We start from the raw sequence: 26,614 nt of genomic DNA, 5'->3' as shown, positions 1-26,614 counted from the left end.
GGGAAAAGTTTGATGTCTTTGTTGTTTGATGCATCTAAACTGACTGTGATGCTTTTTGTATTATTCAAATCCTCTATTACTTTGTCCAGTACGTATGGTGATAAAACGTTGGAAATTATTGCTTCTGATTTGGTATGTGTTGAAGAAAATTTTGGTTCATAAATTTTATTTATGAATGTTGACAAGTAGTTATTTGTGCGAAAACTTTAGCCGTGGCGCACAGTATGATAAGCAACAAGAACTTCACTTGCTGCAATTTTATCACTATCACCATCACATCTTATCATAAACGAGCTGATACTTTTAACTGAAGCCAGTCTTTTCAGTATCCTTTTTTCTGGCTACGTAAATGTTGGTTAATGTCACTTCTGCCTCCACGAGCAACAGAAAATGGACATTGTGTTGGACTACCACTTTTGTTCTATTACTACACAGCTTATCCAGCTTAATAAATTTGAATTTTTTCTGGAGATCGTCATTAAAATTGGGTTTCGCCTCTTTGACATTGCAAAGATAGACTTAAATCTTTAAAAAAGTATGAAATCTAAATTACTGGCATTGAATAACAAAGACCACCGGTTAGCATACAGGCAAAACAAAAACTAACGCTACAGCAGAACAGACGGCACTTTTGAGATGCGCAAATATTGCCAACATGTTATTTTTTTTCCCTCTCTCTCTCTCTGAATAAATCATTGCAGATATCGATATTTAGTATCGAACAATGCGACGACTCCATGGTTATACAAATTATTTATATCCATGATATTGATATGCGATTATAGGTTATGAATAATAATTTGATTGACCAATATTAAAGTATATTTATAGTTTTTATTAAAAACAGGACAAAATTGACATTTTTATTAAAACGATGGGACAGCTGGGAAATATGAAAAAAAAAAACGGCACATATGGTCAGCCTAGTTATAATCCTCAATTCAGAGTGATAGAAGACACTCCATCTCGATCATTAAATGGCTTTTATTTTGGGTGATCCGCATGTTTAAAGAAGCAGTAGCAACTTTTCTTTGTATTCTTTGCTCTTATTTAATATAGGCCAAACTGTAGAATCTCTGGCCTATTTATTACTTTTTAGAGATTGGCAACAAAAAACTCACATAATGTAAAAAAAAGCACTTTAACTGATTAATCACTTTTTTAAAGCCGGAAATAGTATCATTTCAATCAATCGTGCTAACTGACATTCGCACATATCGAATTCTCATTAAGCGAGGTTTTCCTGTATAACTTTAGTGATATGATTAAAGATTTTTATATTATTCCCTATAAAGCAAAGTCAAAGTGCAGACCTTCACACAATATATGAAGTATTCTTCAAAATAAAAGAAAAACATTAAAAACTCTTAATCTGGAATATATGCAGCCCTGTTTATTTATTTATTTATTTTAAAATTTTTTTTTAAGATTTGCATTTTCATTAATTTATAAAATAACTGTTTGACAAAATCATTATCTTCAATTAAACTCAATTGAGAACAAATAAAATATATTTTTAAGTGATTAGACAAAATTAGCACAAAAACTTCATGACATTGGTTTTCCAAGGTGATGCATTTAAGTGAAGAAAGTATGCAGAGGATTTTTGTCATGGCATTAGAATATTATACGATAAAAGAAGTGGAAAAAGAAAAATCTTTATTTTTAGTCTATCCATTGTAATTAAGATTCCTATTACCCACCATAGAGCATGGAACTGCATTTCATGCTATAGGTAACTGAGATGCAGCTATAAATGTGAGTTAATCTGGTTAAGTGTTCTCTTCTGCATGATGGATTATCGCAGCTTGCAATGGAGATGACACTGGACTTGCACTTCATCTTCTTTCAACAGATACTATGCATCGTATCCAGACTTTCCTGGGGCATATATATATATATATATATATATATATATATATATGTCCTGGCTAGTATGGAGATGAAAGGGGATATATAAAATCGATTCAAAGGAAATTTTTCAATATTTGAAAAATAGTCAGCGAAATAGGGGCCATCTGTGGAAGTTGTATTAGAGTGTGGTTAATAATGGAGTGCAGACCAGATTTTTTGCTTGGTGATTGATGAGTGAGTGGAATGGATTGCCAGAATAAGTTTGCGAGTTTGCAGACAATGAATGAGATTAAGGAGAGGTACAATAGGTTTTGTGTATATAATAGTTAGTTTTGATCTCCCACAATGAGTATCCTGACATCATGGAGATACTGTATAATAATAATAAAGAGATCGGCTAATGAGAAGAAGAAAATGAGTATTATGAAAAAAGTCAATGGATAGTCATATATCATCGTGTGGAAACTTGATCATTAGAGGTGTGATTACTAATAAAGTGCACAAAACATGCTTTCTTGGCGGAACAGTGAAACAAATAACTGATGTATTGAAGAAAAGAAAAACCAGGATTGGCTTCAAAATGAATGGTAGTGGTGGGCACAAATTACTTAGTTGGGGAAAAAAAGAATGTTGATAGAGACTTGAGGAAGTTGTTGCAGTAGGTAAAGAAGAATAGTGTTGTTGGGAAAGATGTAAACATGTTGCCCAGATATGACAACAGTGATTTGAGAAGGAGAGCAGAGATGATGAATAGTAAGATGGCTGAGTTGTGTGAGGCAAAGAGGGTTCAATTTATAAATCTGTGGAGTGAATTTAAAGGAAAGTTGAAATGGTGTAAAGTTGATGGATTACATTTGAATAGGTTTGGTGTTGAGCTTTAGAAATTGTTGTTTGCTCTGAAGGTACGGAATCAACAGGTTAATATAGCAAGGTACTAGTGAAGCAGGATAGCACAGCTAAACTGGTTGTATGACAAGAGGAAGACGAGGTTGAAGATGTAGTTGTAACAGCACAAGTGGCAAGACCGAAGAGAGAGGTGTGGTATAGCAGCTCGAATAGAGAATTTTGGTGCTGGCAGAATAGCCTCAAAGACACAGGGATTGTTATCTTTGTACACAAATGTAAGGAGTATTCAAAATGAGAGATGAGTTTATTGCATTCATTGAGTCAGTATGCCCAAAGATAATTGGAATAATTGAAACTTGGTTGACTGAGGAGGTTGTCATGTCAGGAATAGAAATAGAAGGATATATAATTATCTGAAAGGATAGAAATGTGAAAGGAGGGGAGAATGCTGTTAATGCTTGCAGAGGAATTGTGTCCACATAGTGTGGAAGTTGATAGTGCATGCACAGGTTTTGAATCTGTGTGGTGTGAAGTTGAAATAAACAGGCTAGTATATCTAATGGGATGCTGTTATAGGCCAGCGAATGCAGAGAAGAGAATGCTGATTGTGAAATGTTTTGACAAATTAGTTGGGCATGTAAATGTAAAAAGAAGATGATCCTGATGGGAGACTTTAATTACAGGAATACAGACTGGAAGGAGGAGTAGTGTATGAGAACAAGGAGAGCGAGTTTGTGTAATTTCTGAGGGACAAATGTCTTAAGCAGCACGTGATTGAATCAACTAGAGGCTTTAATTTTTTTGATTTGGTGATAACTTCAGAAGATGTAGTTGTAAATGAAGTGTTGACAATGCTGCCAGTTTGTGAGAGGTACCATGAGGTACTTGTTTGGGAAGTGATAAAACAAGAAAAAGTTACTGCCAAAAATGGATATATGTGGAAGAATAATGCAGGTGATTATAGGAAGCTCTGTGATCAGCATTGGTTCGTTGAATAGATGAGCTGAGCAGAAAAGATGTTGACAGTGCATGGAAAGGCAGTACCTGACAAAAGCAATGCATAACTGATTTCAAGGGATAAGCAAGCAAATAGAGTAAGTGAAATGGATGAACAGTGAAATCAAGCAAGCTGTGCTGGAAAAGAAAATGTTATGTTGGAGGATCAAAACAGTTGGTAGTGATTGGATTCATGAAGAGTATAAAGTGCAGGCTAGAAAGGTGACAAGCATGGTAAAGAAAGTACAGGTGCAGTACAAGAGGAGATTGGCTGGTTGAGCCAGGATTAACTGATGGGAATTTTTCCTCTATATGGCAAGCAAGAGAAAAAATAATTATGGCCCTTGATCTGGTTATTTAATGAAAGTCTTACAGTGGGTAGAGTTCCTAAGGAGTGGAAAAAAGGCAAAATAGTACCACCCACAAGCAAGGTTCTAGGACAGAAGTTACCAATTATAGATCAGTCTGTATAGCTGCAGTTGGATCATGGTGTTGAGAGATTGGTTAGGAATTGAATACAGGATTGGGGTTGATGGGTATAGCATTCTTTATATTGGTCAGCATAGATTTGTAAAGGGTAGGTCCTGTTTCAGTAATTTACTTACATTTTATGATATGGTAAATGGTATGTTCAATAAGGGAGAATCATATGCAGTGATATTCTTTGACTCTGCAAAAGCATTTGATAGATTACCAAATGATAAGTTGATGTACAACTACAGAAGATGGGAATAGATAGTATATTAGTTAGATGGATCAGCAATTGGCTCTCTGAATGGCACCAGCAGAAAGGAGGGTAACCAGTGGTGTGCCCCAGGTTTCTGTTCTTTGGCCCCTGCTGTTTAACTTGTTTATAAACAATATATCATGTAGACTGACTGGGGATCTTCAGTAGTTTGCTGATGATGCAAATTTGGGAAGAATTATAAGTATCACTGCTGATGTTAATGCCCTTCAGGAAGATTAGAGCAGACATTTTTACTTGGACAAAGGAGTGGCATTATTGTATTTCTGGGCTCCATAATGCAAGGTGTTGCATTTTGGAGTGTATAAATATAAGGATGTGTACTGTATCAATGGTGCTGGACTGCAAGAAGTGGATGAGATTAGAGATTTGATTATGATGGTTGACAGTAGACTGAGGTTTAGAACGCATATTGGTAGCATTGCACAGACTGCACATCATAGTGCTGCTATGATAAGAAGTACTCTAACATGTAGGGATAAGGAAGTGGTTGTGCCACTGTATAAAGCACTTGTCAGACCACACTTGGATTGTTGTACTCAGATTTGGTCACCTGGTTTTCATTGTGATGTGGAAACAGTGGAGAGGGTCCAGAGACAAATGACTTAGACAATATCAGGACTTTGGACTGCTGGCTATGGAAAGAGGTTGAAACAAATGTACCATACAGATTTTGGTGGATAGGAAAGTAGGTGATATGATAGAGACGTTTAAGTTAGAGAGAGGATGTTATCAGATTATTCCAGATGAGATTATAAGAAGAGTAGAAGGCAAGAGGGGAAAAACCAGAGGTAATCCCTGGAAGTTATGTAAGCATGTGGTGAAGTGGATGAGATTTTTTTACATGGAGAATTGTCAGTGAATGGAATGCATTACCAGAATTTGTTGTTAATGCAAGGAGTGTTAATGATTTTAAGATTCGGTATAATAAATATGTTGTCAGTTGAATGAACCTCCCATGATAAGTCTGCCATCTCCATGGAGGGTGCAATAATAATAATGAAAATAAGCTGAATAATAATAATTACCTGAGATAGCATGTAATGGGGAGGGGGGGGAGGAACATGAGGTTCAAGAATGCAGGAACTGATCATTGCATCAGAGAACTTAACAGTAATCAGTCTTGCTACAATTCTTCTGCTTGGGGAAAGTGATCATGTAGTCTTGATCTGGGAAATTGCCAGACATCCAGAATTTTCTGTTAAGAAGGGATATATGTGGAATTGCAAAGCAGGTGATTTTGACAAGCTTAGGAGTCATCTTTCAACAATGTGATGGCATAAGAATTTGGAAGGGAGAGATGTTGAGGTGCATGAGAAGTGGGCAAGTGATGTTTGACGAAAGCAGTATCAGACTCTATACCCAGAGTCAGAAAGATAAATCACTTACGAGTTATATGGATGAATATCATCATTAAGCATGAGCTGCAAACAAAGAAAAGAAGTTGTGAGGGAGAGTAAAGAAAAAGGCAATCAGCATACCCATGATCACTAGAAGACACAAGCAAGTATGATGTGAATGGTAAGGAAGGCCAAAGCTAATTATGAAAAAAGCTAGAAAACTTTTTCATAATTAGCTAGCTGATGAAGCCAAAAAAATCTTAAAGAGTTCTTTTACTATGTGGCAAATAAAAGAAGGAACAACTAAGGAAAGATGACTTCAACAAGTGCTGATTAGGAGGTAACAGAACAAAACAATTGAGTTACTGAGTGATAATTTTTCAAAAGTGTACCATGTAAAATCTTTGTAAACTTTAAATATACATATGTATATTTAGATTTTACAAAGGCTTTTGATAATTTGCCACACAACAAGATGGTAACTATTTAAATTTGGATTGGCTGTTAGATTAATAAGTTGATTAGGTGAATGACTGTCAGATAGGTATCAGCAAGTTTTTTAGTGTTGGTGTAGTATCACAAAAGAGAAATATCACTAGTAGTCTGCTGTAGGGATCTGCTTTGAGACCATTGTTGTTTAACTTGTATATTAATGATATTGGGATGGATTTAACTATAGATATAGAGTTATATCTCAATACCTCATCATTCTCCCCAACATTGGAAATGATGTAAAATTGGAAGAATGATGGCAAATGAAGCAGGATTCCTTGGATAGAGTGCATGAGTAGGCATTTGAGTGGAACCGTCAGTTCAGTGTTTCATAGTGTAAGGTCCTGAAATTTTGTAGGCAGTGATAGAATGCAAAATAAACACATGGTTGGGAAAGTTTGAAGGAGCTTAAGGAGACAAGAGGTCATAGAATGGTGATGGTAGACAATGACATGAAGTTCAAGGGCTTATCGCACAAGTTGTGAAGTAATCACATCAGATTATGGCAACAATGCAGAGGACATTAACCTATAGAAATAAAATGGTTATGTTACTATTATTTTTCAGGAAATCACAATGTATAATCAGTATTAATTATGATAATTTTAATTAATACTTAATAAAGTATCATAAAATACTTAATTAATACTTATTATAATTAAGAGGCTAAGGTTCTACTGTATAAGGCCATGATCGGGCCTCATATTGATTATCATCACCTGATTTGGTCACCTCATTTTCATAGTGATGAAGATATGTTAGAAAGGATCCAGAGAAGATTGGTTAAGGTAGTAACTGTTCAGATAATGGCATTGCTATCACATGAAGATGGATGGAAAAGCGACATGAGCTGTTTAAAAAACATAAGTAGTTTGTTTATTTGTTCCCTTACTAATGAGGGATTAAGTATGTATTTTATGATGATCCGTGTGTGTTCATGGGCCGGTTTGCCCATGAACACACACGGAAGGAATGAAGACTGAGTTGAGGAAAGTGAATGAAAACCTTAGGAGGATAGAGAGATTGGCTAGTGTTAAAGTAATGAGAGTAGGTGTAAAATAACAGCATCAGAGAGCAAGGGGGAGAGAGAGAGGAAGGCAAGAGAATGAGAGATAATGGAAGAGAGGAAACTGCAGAAAGATGAGAGAGTGTGGAAGCAAGGGATAGAGAGGGGAGGAGGAGGAGGGCGAGTGGGAGAGAAAGAATAGAGAGAGATTGGAAGCCATAAGAGTCAGGGATGCCACTGAGAGAAGGATGAATGAATCTTTGAATGAGGCTAGTATTGTAAGGAGAGAAAAAGTAAGAATATGAGAGGTGACTGGCACAACAATCCAAGGAAAATCCCCAGGAGTTTTTTGCTATGTGGCATGTGGGAAGGAAAATGATAGAGGACAGATTATCTTGCTCTGTGGGGATGCGAATCAGGTGATCAAAGCAGATGACATAGTTGAGTTATTTAATGATCACTTTATTAGAATGTTCCATCCTGGTGCTACAGGCTTTATTCGTAGAAGGATAATGAGTGGTGAATTGTTCGAAATGTATGAAGAGGATGTATTTTGAATACTGAGTATGCTGACTGTCAATAAGGTAGGAGACTATATGGAATTTTGTCACATGTTTTAAGGGAATGTGCTGTGGAACCTACCATGCCATTAACTTAGTTGCTTAATGAAAATCTTGCAATGGGACAAGTTCTTGGAGAGTGGAAGGAGGGTGAAATAGTGCAATCGAATAAAGGTGGGTGGTAGAAATGGAAGTATCAAACTATAGGCCAGTTTCTGTAGTTTTGGAGAAATTGGTCAGATCTTGTGTGTAGAATTGGGCACTGAGGGCAATATTATTTATGCAGGCTAGCATGGATTACTAGTATTACTAACAACTACATTATTTGTAATAGTACTGATTTGGTTTTTTAGCAGTATTACTAATAACTCTCACAAACAATTTGAATAAGCTGGAAGGGTAGGTAGGTTTTGAAATTTGGGATGCTTCGTACTCACTTGGTGGAGATATACTGGAAGAAGTGGAGGAAGCAAGGAATCTTGGGATGATTGTTGATAAAAATATGATGTTCAGAGAACATATTGCTAAGATTGTGAAGACATTTCAAATAATTGCTGCAATATTGAGGAGGACATTGACTGCTATAGATGGTTGTACCATTGTATAGACCTTTGATCAGACCTCATCTGGATTTCTCTGCTCAGATCTGGTCACTTGGATTTGAAGGGTATGAAGTAACCTTGCTGTGAGGGTACAGAGATGAATAGTAAAAATGATGTCAGGTCAGTGCAGTGTTGGTTATCAGGGTAGTCTGAGGGCATGCAGCCTGCAGAATTTGGTAGACAGAAGACAATGAGGCAATGATAGAAGACAGTTATTATCAATTAACACTGGAGAGAGAGAGATTTTCATATGGTAGAATGAGGAGCAGGAACAAGAACAATGGATCATCCATGGAAGTTGCAAAAGAAGTAGTGAATAAAACAGTAAGAATAAGTAGAGGCATGGAATGCATTGCTTGATGGGATGGTGAAAGTGCATACTGTGAATGTGTTTAAGGAGTGGTACAATAGATATTGTGTTGACCTACCACAATGAATCTTGTGACTCCATGGAGGTGAAAAAAAAAAAAATAATGAAATTGTTTTTGAGTAATACTTATACACCATTTGAACATGGTAGCTTGCACTGACTTTTGTTTCTTTTCATGTGTATACAGTAACAGCTCATGTGTATTACGTCTTGCAGTAACAGCTCATAGCTTTGTCTGCATTCTTGTGAGCTTCATTCTATGATCAAGGTTAAAGTCAATATCCATTAGTCATTGCTTTAAAGCATATCATCGGCACTCACTATTTCACTGTTCCTTTTATCCATAGTCATGTTGAAGGATGATAGTTTAATATAAAAATGTTTATTGGTCAGTTGATTAACACGTACTTATTTAATGGTGGCTTGAACCACAATGCTGACTACTCTCATAGTATGTATATGCTCATTCACTTTGATGACATGATAATCAGAGCTGAGTCAGTCTGCTTATGTACAAAGTCCTGTATTTCCTTTGAAATTATAAAGCAACTTTCTGCAAAAAACACCATATTAAGTGAATTTTTATTCAGTGTTAAAAAAATCGTGGTATCATTTATTAAGCATGTTAATTCAAAAAGCATATTATGCTGTTGATTATTGGTCAATTTTTTGCAGGGATGAAATTTCTCTTTATACATTTTCTGTTCTTTCAAGGTATAAGTGCACATGTGATATGGTTGATTAGTGCACAACTCACCCCCCCCCTACTTAATCCTCCAATTACTACTACAATCTACTATTACTACTACTATAAGGGTCTTGGATTTGGTCATCTCATCAGAGGATGTAATTATAAATGAGGTGTCAAATCATCCACCAATTGGTGAGAGTGACCATGAAGTGATTACCTGGGTGGTTGCCAGCAGTGCGAGGACCCCTGTGAGAAAAGAGTATATCTGGAACTACAAGGGGGGGGGAGGGGGTGATCATGAAGAGCTCAGGAGACAGCTTGCGGATGTGGCGTGGAATGAGGAGTTAGCTGGAAAAGAGATCAATGCAGCTTGGAGAATTTTCAAAAACTATCTAGTAGATGTAATGTCTAAATGTATTCCAAGGGTGAGAAGGTTAAATAAGGTAGGTGAGAGATGGATGAATAAAGAGATTAAACATGCGATACAGAGAAAAAGGGCATTGTGAGGACCAATTTCATGAGGTCTACAAAGACCAGGCAAGGAGGGTGACTTGGTTGGTGAGAGTAGCTAAAGAGAGGTATGAACAGCAGTTAGCTAATGAAGCCAAAAAGAATCCTAGGGAGTTCTTTTGATATGTAGTCAGCAAAAGAAAGAATGATTATGGAAGGATGACATTGATTGGAGAAAATTGTATAAAGACAGCTGTTGCAGAATGTGTGGTGCAGATACTTAATGGGCAGTTCATAAAGATCTTTCAATCTTGTGAATGTGACTTCATGGAGAGATTGAGAGCAGTTGATGATGGGGAGGAGAGACTGACTGTAAGTGAGCAAGGTGTATGGAGAGTTGAGTAAACTAGATGTAAATAAGGCTGTGGGACTTGATAATATATCACCATGTATTCTGAAGGAATGTGCCAGGGAGTTGACACCTGCCTTGACATATTTTTTTAATACGAGTCTTGCACTCGGTCAAGTTCCTAAGGAGTGGAAGGAGGGCAAGATTGTGGCACTTCATAAAGAAGGTGATCGAACTCAAGCATCAAACTATAGGCCTATCTGTGTGTCAGGTGTTGTGGTTAAGTTGTTGGAGAAGCTTGTGAGAACTAGGATCTGAGATTTGGGTTGACAACAGTGGTATTAGCTTTGATGGACAGCATCTATTTGCTAAAGGGAGGTCATGTTTTAGTAATCTCCTTACTTATTACAATAAAGTGACTGCTTCCTTGGACAGAGGAGGATACACAGTAATATACTTGGATTTCGCAATGGCTTTTGATAGAGTACCTCATGATAAGTTGACAGTCAAACTAGAGCAGATGGGGTTGGATATTAGATTAGTGCATTGGATTGGAGACTGGCTATCTGATAGGTATCAACAAGTTGTGTATGGGGGAGCGATATCCAGGAAAAGGAAAGTCACTAGTGGAGTGCCTCAAGGGTCCCTTTTTGGGCCATTACTGTTTAACTTGTATATTAATGATATTGGTGAAGATTTGGATGGAGATATTCAGTTGTTTGCAGATGATGCAAAGTTGGGACGAACCATAAAGAGTAGTGAAGATGTTGTGGCCTTGCAAGAAGACTTGAATAAATTGAGTGATTGGGCACGGAAATGGGGATGCGAGTTCAATGTTGCAAAATATAAGGTTTTAAAATTTGGAAAACAAAGATGGGATTCAGAATTTATGCTTGGTGAGAATATATTGTTGGAGGTGAAGGAAATAAGAGATCTGGGGGTGATAGTGGATAAGGATCTAAATTTAGGGGCCACATAGCCCCAAAATTGTGAAGACAACACAAAGGCTTCTGGGAATGATGCGGAGGACACTGACATGTAGAAGTAGGGAGATTCTTGTTCCGTTGTATAAGGCTTTGATTAGGCCACACATGCACTATTGTGCCCAGATTTGGCCACCAGGTTTTCAGAAGGATGAAGAGATGTTGGAAAGGGTCCAGAGGCGACTGACTAAGGTAGTTTCTGACCTCTGGAATGTTGAGTATGAGGAAAGATTGAGAAGATTTAATTTGCAGAGTCTGGTGGAGAGGAGAAAGAGGGGAGATATGATAGAGACCTACAAGTTGGTAAGGGGTTGTTATAAGATCAATGGTGGAGAAGTTCTACAGAGAATAGTGGGAGAACCAGAGGTCATCCCTGGAAACTGTATAAAGAGGGTGTGAGAGGCAGGTTTTTTTCGTGCAGAGTTGTGAATGATTGGAATGCTTTGCCTGAGAGTGTGGTGTCTGCAAGGAGTTTGAGTGTGTTTAAGACACGGTATGATGCGATGTGTGTGATAAAAGGACCTCTCAGATGAGTCTTTGACTCTCTGAGGTCTTTGGGTAATAATAATAATCAACACACATCACCATCTACTGCCTACTACCACAACAACAGTATTTATCATTTGTAAATTGTGTGTTTTCATGGCTGATTTTCTACCCTCATATGACATCAGTTAACTCACTGTCATTTGAAAAAGCCCATATGAAGATTCCTCTCATCATGATAAGACTCAAACTCGGGACTTTTTCAATTGTAGAGTGCAATGTGCACTCTACAATTGTGCTATAGAGGCACTATATTATCTGATATTATTATTAACACCAGACCTCTATGGAGTCATAAGATTCATTGCAGGAGGTATACACCATTACACACACACAAAGCCCATCAAATGTGCTTTAAACCCATTCAATGTATCCACATTCTCCATACAGTCAGACAATGCATTCCACTCACAAACCACTCTCCATGCAAAGAACCTGCTCTTTATGCCCTTCTCATTACAGGGAGTAGAACAAGGAGGGATGTCTCCTTGTTCTACTCCCCTCTCCCATTCTATGAAAAATTTCTTCCACATTAACCTGGTAATGACCATTCACCCACTTAAACATTTGCCACATCCCTCCACTTCCTCCTATTTACAAGGCTTTGCAAATTGCATTCTCTCAATCTGACTTCATATTCCACAACCTAAAAAACCAGCTACCACCTTAGTCAGTCTCTTCTGGACTCTTTCTAATCATCACTACCATGAAAACCAGGGAACCAAACCTGTGCAAAATAATCTATATGAGACCTTATAGAATGGAACCATAACTTCCATAACTGCCTAAAGGGATACCATTAGATCCCATGATCGTCCATATGGTGGAGAGGATCTTTAGGTGAGTGGATAAATGTAGCTAGTTTTTGGTAAGTCTTAGGGGCATATCTATGTTATACTTGAGGCCTTTTTTGACACATGTGAAAAGTCTAGTTCAGTATGACTGCATATTTTTGTCTACTGAGTGTTTCAATTTATTGTTTTCTACTTCATAATTAAAGGTGGTGCTACTTTTGGCATTCTTGGTAAGAAGACTAATCAGCATGGAAGAGACCCTATTGTTTTACTTGGATATATTGTTCATAATTTGGCATTCTTCTTAATTTTTATCAATCTTCCTGAAGATTCACCACTTCATGTCACTGATAAGCCAGCATATATATCAACGAAGTATGTAACAAGTATATTTTCACATATAGTCACATAATGAAATTTTAAAAGCTCCGAATTGATATATTTCATTTCATGAAAAGTTAAATGTTTAATAATTTGCTATTTCATATATATATATATATATATATATATATATATATATATTTTTTTTTTTTTAATTGTGAGTAAATTTCAGATTTTTTTTTTTAGTTTGCAGTCAGAATACAGTCAACTCTCACTATAACTAACAAAAAAAATCCCAACCAGTGTACCATAGGCACAATGCTCATCTGATAAAGTTTGCTTTTGCAAGAGTGAACTGCATTCTGCTCTTGAGTTTGAAGAAAGAACAGAACAGTATCTTTATTTATTATATGGGTGTTAAAATAAGTTATCATCTAAAAGAAAGTAAAGTGGCCATATCAGTTAAAATTCTTAGTTGCCACCATATGCATTTCAGAGGTTTGGAAAAGGAATACAAAATTAAGCATTGGTACCAAAGGTAAAAGACTCTACAAATGATTACATTTTGGTGCAATCGAAATGTATCACTCAACATGATGTGCATGTTGATTCACTTCCATAACACATATCTTCTTCTGTCGCTTTTCCCACTTAAGTAGGATCACTGTTTGTAGTGAGTCTCCTCCACAACCTCCTGTCTTGGGCTGTAGCCACATCCAAGTTCTTCATCCTCAAGTCCTCCTCCACCATCTCTCTCCATCTCTTCTTTGGCCACCCATGCTTCCTCCTCCCCTGCACATTCATCTGCATGACCTTTCTTCCCACATACTCTTCCTCCCTCCCTCCTCATCACATGACCCAACCATCTCAACCTTGCCTCCTGTATCTTTGCTCCTAAGTTTGTAACTTTCACCGTTCCCCTTACATAGTCATTTCTCAGACGATCCTTTCTGGTCACACTGCACATCCATCTAAGCATTCTCATCTCCGCTACCTCCATCCTGCTGATGTTATTTTTCCTTGGAGCCACAGTTTCCATAGCATACGTCATAACTGGTCTCACTACTGTCCTGTAGATTTTGCCTTTTAGATTGATCAGCACCATCTTATCGTATAGCACTCCAGTCCATCTCTCTCCAGTTCCTCCATCCTGCTTGTATCCTGCATCCCACTTCTTTCTCAGCCTCGCCATCCTCTTTCATTGTTGAACCTAAGTATCTAAAGTCACTGACCTGCCTGATGACATTTCGTTCCAGCTCCAGATCTGTGTCCTGGCTGCCATACACTGTGCAGCACATATACTCTGTCTTACTTCTGCTCAGTCTCATACTGCTCTTTTCCAGTACTTTCCTCCAACTTTCCAGTTTAGCTGCCACTTCTTCTCTTGATTCTGCACACAGCACAATGTCATCTGCACATAACGTAGTCCAAGGCGCATCTTCTCTCACCTCCTCCGTCACAATATTAAACAGGAACCGACTGAATACTGACCCTTGTCACACATGGAAATGCAAATATCCATTCAAGTCAGCATGATCCTTTTAAGTTGAACCAGAATATTTTGAATATCACAACATTGAACACTAAAGAAATATGTAACTATTTCTAAGCAAACAGAACTTTTGAAGGCATTATGAATTTGGATCATAGAATATATATATTTTGTAGACTAGTCTCTAAAGCAGTTCATAACTCCTCTGTTGATATATTCTGTAATAATATATGTGGTGGTCTCTGGTAAGCCCATATCAGCCACACCAGCTGTTATATGTATTCTTGAATTTATTCACAATGCTTGCACTCACCACTTGCAAAGAAAACCATTCCTGTCATGCACCACTTGATGAGAAAAAAAGATAACTTCTTCACTGCATTCATTCTCAATTTCCATGGATGCCTCTCGTTCTCTCTCTGCCCTCCATAAAATGAAAAATTCCTTCTACTGGTATCCTGTATGATCTCTTTCTTCTGTTTGCTAGTATCTACAGCCCACAAATTCTCAATCTATCATTATAATCTGCTTTCCACAGTTAATACTCTACTTTGCACTCTCTCTCTCTTTCCACTTTATTTGCACCACCTTCAATACCAGGAAACTAGATCTGCACACAGTAGTCCAGGTGAGGTAGTTAGTGTCAAAGCATTGTAAAGAGGCAAAATGGCTTCTTTTATTCTTACATATCAGTGTTTGTTTCAGCATTGCAATTATCCCCTGAGTCATATTTACAATCTTTGCCATATGGCCCTCGAACTTCAACTTCCTGTCTACTAAATCTCCAAGATCACTAGCCTGATCAGTTCCTTCTAGCATAATCTCACCAATATAATATACCATTTGATATCTCATTACATCAAAGTGCATAACTTTACCTTGACAGTTATGCACAATGACAGTTTGACAGCCATTTTCACATGACCACAATTCCAGTATATTCAAATTATTCTGTGTTACATATCCATTGCATTCCTTATGACCTATCTTGGCATCATCAGGAAACTGCTGTATGTCACCTGACAGATCCTTCCCAATGTCATTACTGTAAGAATTCAATAACAAGTGGACAAAGTACTGGTCCTATGGTCATCTTAAATCTTACAGACTCACGCCCTTTGTTTTTTTTGATATCGGTCAGTCAGCCATTTTATCTCAGCTAAGAGTTTGTAATCCAATCCTATATCTTCCTATTATGCAACAGCCTTCTGTGATGTATCCATTCCCCTTGTCTAACTCAACTGTAACATTATTATAAAATGTGAGCAAGTTCCTCAAACATGACCTTCCCCTAATCCATGCTGATTTGCGCAATTATGGATTCACTGTCAACACATTTCTATATCCAAGTTTGTGGATAATTAGACACATCGGTCTTTGCACCATCCTAGTACAGTGGGATTATCATACATTCTTTCTACCCTTGTGAAATCATTTCTGTTCTATGACCCAAATTATAGTCTGGTCAAAGGCACTATTTCAACTGACTTTCACACATCATATAAACTCAAGGAGCCATACAAGCTCATCCAGAGATGCCTTTATAAATATCCATGCTCATGGTGAGAGTTGAACCCACAGCCTGGTTTGAGAGCATATCTGCTAATGGAAGATGGAGTAATATTGGAGTAGTATGTAGAAATGTTGGAGTAATATATGAAGCTACAGTTTTACTGTATCAGAGTGTAGGATGATGTGCATTATGCAGGGAAATGTATATATTCTACTTTACCAAGTAGCAAGAAAAGGTACATACTTTTGAAATGATTTGAAGTGTCTATCAACTGCTTTAGAATTAATTTCTGAACTGAAAATTATGCTATTTAGTAAATTTAAAGTATGGATATTTATTATCCTTCCTTTTAATAAAGATTCAGTGCCAATTTGAAGGGCTTTTAGACTATGCTTTTCCATTTATAAAGAATAATAATTAAAACCGGTGGCAGATTTTTAATTATCAGTTCTAAGAAATGTCAAAATCTGTTCTATTTTCTTTACCTACTGGGACCTCAAACTAGTCAGTAGTAGTAGAATGCCAAAGTTTAAATTTTGCTTACGAGTCAGAAAGAGAAAACATGTTCTTGTGCTTTTCTAATACAAATCAGTCAGAAATTTTCTTAGAATTTGTTTCGCATCACAAAATTTCTTTTCATAAACTTTTAAAAAACATCTGATTTATATTGTCATAAATTGTATTTATATTTCTCCTTCAAAATTTGTGTTAAAAAGTTCTGATGTCATGAAATGTCAATGTTGTCTCATAATAAAAGTTGTCAAGTTTGATTAATATTGTTATAACCATATTGCTATTCTAAATGTAGTTTCTGTATCAAATACACAACACTTTTCTATATATGTAGCCAAAAGTGTCCTTCGAGCAAATGTTTGTATTTCTTGTCACTACATCTTTGTTGTCAATATGAGGTTGGACCTCCTTTTGCTGCTGTTACAGTCATTATCCTTCTGGGTAGGCTCTCCACTAAGTTCTGGTAAACTGCTGCTGGAATTCATTTCCATTCTTCCTGTAGTCTGACAAACAGCTGATATGAGTGTTAGTTGGGTGAGTAGATCTGGCATGCAACCTTTGCTCCAGCTTATCCCAAAGATGTTCAGTAGGGTTGAGGCTTTGTGCTGGCCAGTTTAGTTTTCTGTCTTCAAGAGCCACATAGCTAGGGTCATTGCCTTGTACAGATATAGGAAATGGCCTATTCCAAACTGTTGCCACAGTGTGGGAAAAGCGGAATTCTCCAAAATGTCATGGCAGGCATCAGTGTTTAACGATCCAGACATAGAAACCAATGGGCCCAGTCCAAACCAGGAAAATTGGCCCCAGATCATTATGCTACCACCTCCAAATTTTACAGTCAATACAAGACCTTCTTGTAAGTATCGTTCACCAGGCATCTGCCAGGTCTGGACACATCAGAAATCTGGTAATCTCATCAGATTACTAGATTGTGTACTGCAATTCGTTGCTTCACAAGAACTTCTTCCATTAATCTACAGTCCGGTGATGGTGTTTGCATCATTCCAGATGATGCCAGTCATTTTCAGGTGTAATGAAGGGCTTGTGAGTTGCAGTAGAACCATGAAGCCCAAGAGCAAACACATTCAGGTGAATTCTCTCACTGGCATCATTCCAGAGCTCATGCAGAAGTCGTTTGTGATGGTTGCTAAGGCTGACTGATGATTTACTGTGACAACACACTTGAGAATTCACTGGTCATGATTTGTCAGTTTCTTGATCCTACTAGTTGCGGGGGGGGGGATTTGGGAGTTACATCACATTTCTACTTCACAATACTGCACTGACAGTAGACTGGGGCACATGCAATGTGGCAGAAATCTCTTAGACCAAACGACTGAACTTGTGGGTTCTGGATATCATGTCTACACTGCTAATGTCCATGTGTGTGTATGCTTATATAACATTGCGGATGTGTATCTGTGTTCATACAGGCGAGGGAACGTGGCCAAACTATGGGGTGTCTGAATGCTTTTGGCAGTACAGTGCATATATATATATATATATATATATATATATATATTATTATTATTATTATTATTAGACACCTCCAGGGAGTTAAAAGACTCATTGAGGGAGGGCACCTGCTCCACAACTCTCTCTCTGCCACTCAATCCACCAACTGACTGCAACTACACCAATGCCATCTACCATTACCCACCACTACTAGTAGTTCCAAGGACAATCACAAACATCCATGTCCACGGCAGGATTCCAACCTGCAGCCTTTTGGCTGGAGAGTGGATATGCTAACCACTCGGCCAGCCTGGCTGGCCGGGTGGTTATATATATATAACGAATTTGTAATATATCCTTGTGGAGGTACTAATAAGTCTGATTAGTGCAAGGTAACATGAACAACAACAACAACAAAAAAAAAGAGGTGTTTATGTTCAGGAATACCATGCAAGTTATCTTTGCTATACTGTAAAACTGTAATACTAGCTAGAAGCTAGTCTAACTTTTCAAGCTTCTTTCTCACAATTGGTCTCTCTCCCTAAATCATGGGAATAGAAACAATGCAAGTGAATATTATGAAATCAGAATATTTTGAAAGCTCTTTATTTCATCTCTCCACCATGATAAATAGAACATTATTGCAGTTAACAAAAAATAATTAAAATGGTAAGTGCCTCTGTAGTGCAATGGGAAGAATGACAGTACATTGTGCTCTTCGATTGGAAAAGGCCCAAGTTCGATTTTCGTCATGATGAGAGGAATCTTTATAAATGGATTTTTTCAATTGAAGGTGAGTTAGCCAATCTCATATGGAAGTAGCAGGGTTTTTTCTCCCAGAAACTCAGGTTTTTCATCTTAACACACAGATAAATCGGCCTTCTGCCCACATGCAATTTACAGACAAAAAATACTAGTGGTGGTGAGCAGTAGATGGCGTCGATGTAGATAATGGTAGTAGTGGTTTGGTTTAGTTAGTTGGTGGATGAAGTGGTGAAGAGTAGGTACATGCCCTCACTCGATGAGTCTTTGGACTCCTTGGAGGTATCACAAAATAATAAACTCAGAAAGACTTACCAAATAAAAAAATAAAAGGGAGTAAATCTCTTTCATATCCACTTGGCAACCTTCATGGAACCAACTTAAATCATGCACACCATCTACAAACATTCAAATCTGACATCCTATTTTTGAATGATCCCAGAATTCCATCTAAAATAACCACAGTCTGTCTTAATGTTTAATTTATACTCAGTAAGATTCCATCTGCTGCACATTGCTTTTGTGTGGTCTGATATTTCTTTGACGAGATCTTGAATATCTTCTTTTTGACCTTCTCTCTCAAAGTTTTCTCACCTTATATCATTTATCTGCTATTTTGACCACTCCCCTAATTCTGAAAATTGCTCTGATCTTATTAACTTCTTATTCTTGAAGCTTAATTCAATCTTCATAATTAGAGCTGACTATTATAGCTTCTCTTTCCTTCCCCTGAACACTGTTGCCATAATGTAACATCTTATAGTTATTATTTAGCAGCATTTCATTTGTTTCAGTCTTCTTAATGGGGTGCTTAAGGGTCAAAGCTGTATAACTGAGAGGAGACTTCCACACAGCCTTTAAAGGGATGAAGAGAACCGATTGGTTTTCCAATCACCTAATATCCAGTTATATATTTGGTTTAATCCTTTATCCAAGTGTAAGCAAACGAAGTCTGCACCTGAAGTATTTTCAGGACTGGGGCAACTCATGGTAAAGGTGATATAAGTTCTGATCACTTCCCTTAGTATCCCATAATGCAAAGCACATCTCCTTGTGGACATGTATAATGCTATGCATTAAGGGAAGGGTCACTGCCCAGACCGGTTTCGACCTTTGAGGTCTTGTCAACGGGAGCCAGACCCAGAGGTGGTGATACCATGGTGGAAGTAATGCAGAAGTCATATCACTATATACCAGTTGTCAAAAGTGTCAACACCTTATTATTAAAATTCTTTGGATTAGAGATAATTGATGGAAGTTTTTTCACTTGGCTATCTACCAATTATATGTTTGGTTTAATCCTTTATCCAAGTGTAGGCAAACGAAGTATTTTCAGGACTGGGGCAACTCATGGTAAAGGTAGCATAAGTTCTGATCACCTGCCTTAGTATCCATTAATGCAAAACACATCTTCTTGCAGACATGTATAATGCTATGCATTAAGTGAAGGGTCACTACCCAGACCAGTTTCGACCTTTATTGAGGTCTCGTCAGTGGGAGCCAGATCCAGAGGTGACTTCTGCATTACTTCCACCTTGGTATCCCAACCTATAATAAATACAAAATGTTATATTCAGGCAATAATAATCAGGGAAAATAAGGAGTAGCTATACTATTCAATACTAAATATGAGGCTAATTTTCTGGAATGGCAGACAATATCAAGTAGAGTGATGTTGGAAAATATCAGAATTGGGAACTGGACAATTAGACTTATTTGTACCTATGATCCCACAGAAGGTTCTACTAGGGTAGAAGTGGAGGAATTTTTTGAGGCTTTAGAGAAAACAACTGATACAATGAAAAAAAAAAGTTGGTCCTTGTTGGGATATAAATAGCAACGTAGGAAATGACTGTCAGATATACAAAAATACTTAGGGAAAATTTCGAGAAAAGAGCAAAGCTAATAATAATGGCAAATACTTGTTGGATTTCTGCTCAGGACATGGACTGGTTATTACTAACACCATGTTCCAACATAAAAATGTGCTCAAATTCACATGGACAAAAGAGGCAAGGAATAAGAAAAGTCTCATTGACTATGTTATTGTTGATAGTGATGTTTTCTCCCTGGTGCAGGACACCAGAGTGTACAGAGGATTTGAAATTGGAAGTGATCACTATTTAGTCTTGAGCAGGATAAAATTGAATTTCATATTGAAAAGAATAACATGTAAGAAAGTTTTAAAGCGAATAAAAGTTGAGCAGCTATCAGATGTGAACTGTAGACTAAAATACACAAAGATTATTGAAGAAAAAATGAAAGAGCTTGAGAACAGGAACCAAACCTTGGAGATTCAGTTGGAAGCCCTGAAAAAAACACCGATTCATGCATGTGGTGAAGTTATCTGCAAGGATAGAAAGATCAGAACTCCACTGTGGACACAGAAGTTAAGTTAAAGAGGTAGTGAAGGCAAGGAGAAAGTATGTCGACAGTTCCTGACAAATAAGTCAGCTTGTGCTCTTAGAGAATGCAGAGACAAACGTAACAAAGGTGACTACTATGTAAAACTAGCTAAACAAAAGTCATGAGAAGACTTTGGCAAGAACATAGAAAATGAATATCAGGAAGGTGGCAAAATATTCTGGAGGCTGTTGAAAAATCTCAAAAATGGAGGAAGGAGTGCTGTAGAAAGATAAAGGCGACATGAAAACTGGAGAAAAAAGATATCCTTGATGTATGGAGTAATTACTTCGAAATTGCTAAATGAAAAAAAAACAGTCAACAGGCATGCGGTCAGAAATACATATCGATACTTGAAGTAGAAAAAGCCATCACAAGCCTGAAATGTGGAAAGGCAGCAGTAGTATATGATATTTGGCCAGAAATTGTCAAGTATGGAGGTATAAAAGTCTTACAGTGGCTGCACTGCATAGTTCAGAAGGCCTGGACAGAGGGATGAATTCCAGATGATTGGAGTAGAGCTATTATAGTACCCATATATAAAAAGGGAAATAAAATCGCATGTGAGAATTTTACAGAGGTATTTCCCTACTGAGTGTTCCTGGTAAGATTTATGTAAGTATACTTGAGAAACGGTTGAGAATAATTGTGGAAGAGAGGCTTGGCGAAGAACAAACAGGATTCCGGCCAAATAAAGGCTGTCAGGAGCAGATTTTCACTTTATGACAAATAGTTGAAATCATGGGAATATAACAAAGATCTGTGTTTGAGTTTTGTAGACCTGCAAAGGGCATATGACAAGGTGCCAAGAAAAAAGCTATTTAAAATGTTACAGTTGTATGGTGTCATTGGGGCATTATATCAAGCAATACTTAGTCTTTATCTGAATTGTAAATCAGCAGTTATAAGTCAAATCTGATGTCAGACAACGTTGTACATTATCCCCTCTGTTATTCTTTATCTATATGGATCACATTATGAAGGAAAGCAGTATTAAACCTGATATCAAAATTGGAGATGTTAATCTCAGCTCTTTATTATTATTATTATTATTACACCATCCATGGAGTCATACTCATCGTGGGAGGTTCATTCAACTGACAACATATTTATCATATAGAATCATAAAACTGTTAACATTCCTTGCATTAACAACACATTCTGGTAATGCATTCCATTCACTGACAATTCTGCATGTAAAAAATCTGCTCCTCACACCCTTCTTCACTACACTTTTACATAACTTCCAGGAATGACCTCTGGTTCTTCCCCTCTCACCTTCTACTCTTTTTATAATCTGATAAAATCCTCTCTAACTTAAAAGTATCACCACTTCTCCTCCTATACACCAAACTCTGCAATCCACATTTCTTCATCCTCTCTCTATAGCCAGCATTTGAAAGTCCTGATATTGTCTTAATCACTTGCTTCTGCACCCTCACCAGTGTCTCCACATCACACTGAAAACAAGGTGACCAGATCTGAGCACAATAGTCCAATTTTGGTCTGACCAATGCCTTATACAGTGACTCAACCACTTCCTTATCCCTGCATGTTAGTACATCTTATCATAGCAGCACTACAATGTGCAACACTAGCAGAGAACTTCAGTCTACTGTCAACTAACACTTCCAAATCTCTGATCTCATCCACTTCCTGCAGCATGTCACCATCTATATAGTACTCTCTTTTCTCCTGTAGTCCTAAATGGATTGTTGGGTCACTCATGGCTGGTAGGCGATATTCTTTGTTAGCCTCCTTCAATCATCTCGGTCTTTTGTTCTTGGTGTCAGTTGAGAAAGGGAGGAATTTGTCCATCTTTTGATGTTATCAGTCTATTTTAATCTAGGTCAGCCCCTAACCCTTGATTCTGGAACAATTCCTTCTAGTGCTTGCTTTGGAATGCCATTAGCCCTCTCCACATGTCCAAACCATTTCATCTGTCTTCTTCTGATGACTGTCAGAATATTTTCCCTTTTTCTCCCATCTATTGAATCAATCAGTTTTTGGACATTTTCATTGGTTTCATGAGTGGTATGGGGAAATACTCAAAAGTCTTCTGTAAGTTTATATTTCAAAAGACAGTAGTCTCCCCTCAATAAAGTCCAGGCCTCACAACCATACAAGAGGATAGAATTCACAAAAAGGTCAGTTAGTCTTAGTTTGGTTGTGATTGCTATTCTGTTATCTCTCCACAATAGTTTTAACTTGTGTAGGGCAACGGTTGCCTTAGCAATTTGGTATTTAATTTCGGTTTTTAAGCGACCATCTTGACTCAACTTGTGTCCTAGATAAGTGAACTTGTTTACATCCTCAATTTGTTTATTGCCAATTTGTATCTGTAATAGTTCTGTCTGATTTTTAGGTTATCATTGTTTTTGTTTTTTTGCAAGTTTATGTATAATCCATACTTTTTTAATGTTCCGGAAATGTGGCTGGTAATCTCTTGTAATTCTTCTTCACTTTCTGCCAGAAGATCGTATCGTCTTCCAAACGTAAGTTGTTTATTCTTAGTCCGCCAACTACTATTCCAGTGTCATATTCATGAAGAGCTTCATCTATGACAAATTCCAGAAAACAATTAAAAAGAAGAGGGGACAAGTTGTTACCCCGCCTTACCCCTCGTTCTGCCCGGAAAGGTTCACTACTATAATTTTTAATTTCAATTCTCATATCAGATGATGAATAAAGAGATTTAATAATCCTAATGATTTTGTTGTCAATACCATAATGTTCTAAAATTTTCCATAATGCCTCGTGCTATATTGAGTCAAAAGCTTTTTGAAGGTCTAAAAAGTTGCGACAGATTATTTTGTTATGTTCTATGTATTTTTCACCTAGTATGTGTATTGTAAAAATATGGTCAATTGTACTTCTGGACTTCCGGAAATCTGCTTGTTCATCTGATAGTCTGCTTTCTATTTTCCTTTTGATTCTTGACAATAATATTTTTAACTGGATTTTGCTTGAATGGCTAATAAAGCTTATTGTTCTATAGTTGCTACATTTATTGCTGTTTCCCTTTTTAGGAATAGGTACAAAGACAGAAGTCTGCCATTCAGAAGGCCAAGTCTCTGTGTTCCATACGTCCTGGAATAAATTTAGCAAGGTGTCTATGATGATGTCATCTCCTTCGCTTATCAGTTCCAATATGGTACACAACCTCATATTTCTGCACTCCAAAATGCAAGGCCTTGCACATATTGATATTAAGACTACAACCCCACTCTTTTATCCAAGTAAAAAGTATATTCAAATCTTCCTGAAGGGATTCAACATCAGCAGTGCTACTTATAACTGTTTCCAACTTTGCATCATCAATAAATAACTGAAGATCCCCAGTCAGATCCACAGGATATATTGTTTACAAACAAGTTAAACAGCAGGAGCCAAAGAACAGAACCCTGGGGCATGGTACTGGTTACCGTTCTTTTTTGAGACATTGCTCCATCATACACAACCTGCTGTATCATTCAGAGAGCCAATCTTTGATCCATTTAACCAATACACTATTTATTCCCATCCTCAGCAGCTTGTACACTAACTTATCATGGTGTAATCTATCAAATGCATTTGCAAAGTCCATGAATATCACAGTATGATTCTCTTTTATTGAACACATCATTTACCATATCATAAAATGTAAGTAAATTACTGAAACAGGACCTACCCTTTACAAATCCATGCTGAACATCATAAAGAATGCGATGTCCATCAATCCAATCATGTATTCTATTCCTTACTAATCTCTCCAACACCTTGACTATAACTGCAGTTATACAGACTAGCCTATAGTTGGAGACTTCTCTCTTAGAATCATGCTTGTGGAGTGGTACTATGTTGCCTTCTTTGCACTCCTTAGGAACCCTACCCACTGCAAGACTTTCATTAAATAACCAGGTCCAGGGCATAGCCAACGGTGGTGCACATTCCTTAAGAATACGTGTTGATATAAGTGATCCATTCCCACAGCCTTAATAGCATCTTACCCAACCAATACACTTCTGATTCTTTCACTTCCAATTTTCCTAATACTTGCTTCCCTTTTATATATTGCACGGCATCGTTTACTCCTTTATGATATATGCTTAGAAAATACTCGTTCAATAATTCCAGTATATCCTTAGCAACTGTTATTCTGCTGCCAGGATTATAAACACTGGTGGATAATTATCCACCAGTGTCAGCCTGCCATAATCATTCTTTCTCTTGCTTGCCATATAGCAGAAAGATTCCCATCAGTTAACCTTGGCGACCAGCCAGTCTTCTCTCATAGTGCACGTTTTCTCTCTTTACCATGCTCAAAACCTTTCTAGCCTGCACTTTTTACTCTTCATGGAGATCCGATCACCACCAACTGTCCTGTACTTTTTCCATAACATTTTCTTTTCCACACAAATTGTGTGATTTCACTGTTCATCTATTTCACTCTTGCTCTGTTACTTGCTTAACCCTTGGTATGCAGTTATACATATCTTTTGTCAGATACTCCCTTGTGAGTTTACATGCATTGTCAACGTCTTTTACACTGAGCTCATCTACCCAACATACTGATGCTGACTGACTACAGAACTTCCTATGATCACCGCTTTATACCTCAACATATATCCATTTTTGGCAGTGAACTTTTTTGTTTCATCATTTCCCAAACAAGTATCACATAATGCATAACATTATACACTTCTGTAAAGATGTGTGTTTTGCATTATGGGATCCTAAGGCAATTGATGTGAAATCATTAGCCTCTGTATACAAGTAGCTAGCTGTAAATTTACTTCATATACAAACACTATTTGCTTAAACTCAAATAAAGGATTAAACAAGGAATACAATTTCTTGGCATTTATAATTTATAGCATAACTACAGGGTGTCCCAAAATTCATGCAAGATTTAAATTTAGCGCCATTTGTGCGGCAAAGTGTTGCCAACGAGAAAAAAAAGACAGCGTGACAGCTGACAGTTCAGAGTCATTAAAAATGGAGCGCTACACGAAAGAACAGCGCATTTTCATTGTTGAGCAATATTTTAAAAATAATGAAGGTTTGGCAGCTACAGTTCGCAATTTTCTTACAAAATATGGTCGGAATAGTGATTTAACTTCATCAACTGTGAGAAGATTAATTAAAAAATTCAAGGAAACTGGATCAATTAGTGATCTTATACACTCTGGCCATCCTTCAACATCGTTCAACAGAAAACATCGAAGCAGTTCGTGAGAGTGTTGCTGAGAGTCTTGTTTTGCTAATCTTTCCTCTCCCATTCTATTTAAGTGACCATACCATCTGAGATTAGCTCTGCTAACGCATTCCTGGATGCTGACAATGTCAAGTTCTTTCTTAATATCCTCGTTTTTAATATGATATTGCCATTGATGCCATCTGTTCACGCCTCTAATCTTTCTCAGGACTCTCATATCTGCGGTCTCTAGTCTTTGGTCAAGTGTTTTACTTCTGACCCAGCTCTCAGATCCATAAGTTAAAATTGGTTTGAACACTGTCTTGTATACAGCTAATTTAGTGTTCCGACTAAT

At 37.3% G+C, this 26,614-nt stretch overlaps 1 protein-coding gene across 3 annotated transcripts in view; it reads left to right on the top strand.

Moving 5' to 3' along the window:
* LOC150102917 (UNC93-like protein MFSD11) overlaps positions 1–26,614 on the top strand; it is a 424,271-nt gene that overhangs the window by 293,468 nt on the left and 104,189 nt on the right. For all 3 annotated transcript variants that reach the window (XM_090398563.1, XM_090398562.1, XM_090398564.1), the window contains exon 10: positions 12,831–12,999. In XM_090398563.1, coding sequence (XP_090254689.1) covers positions 12,831–12,999 — 169 coding nt within the window. The remainder of the gene's footprint in view (positions 1–12,830; positions 13,000–26,614) is intronic.

Source organism: Typopeltis vanoorti, chromosome 9, assembly GCF_054136105.1.
Source record: "Typopeltis vanoorti isolate ZY-2024b chromosome 9, IOZ_Tvanoo_1.0, whole genome shotgun sequence".
Classification (NCBI taxonomy): Eukaryota; Metazoa; Arthropoda; class Arachnida; order Uropygi; family Thelyphonidae; genus Typopeltis; species Typopeltis vanoorti.
The sequence above is the reverse complement of the archived record's forward strand: the minus strand, read 5'-3'. Positions and strand labels throughout refer to the sequence as shown.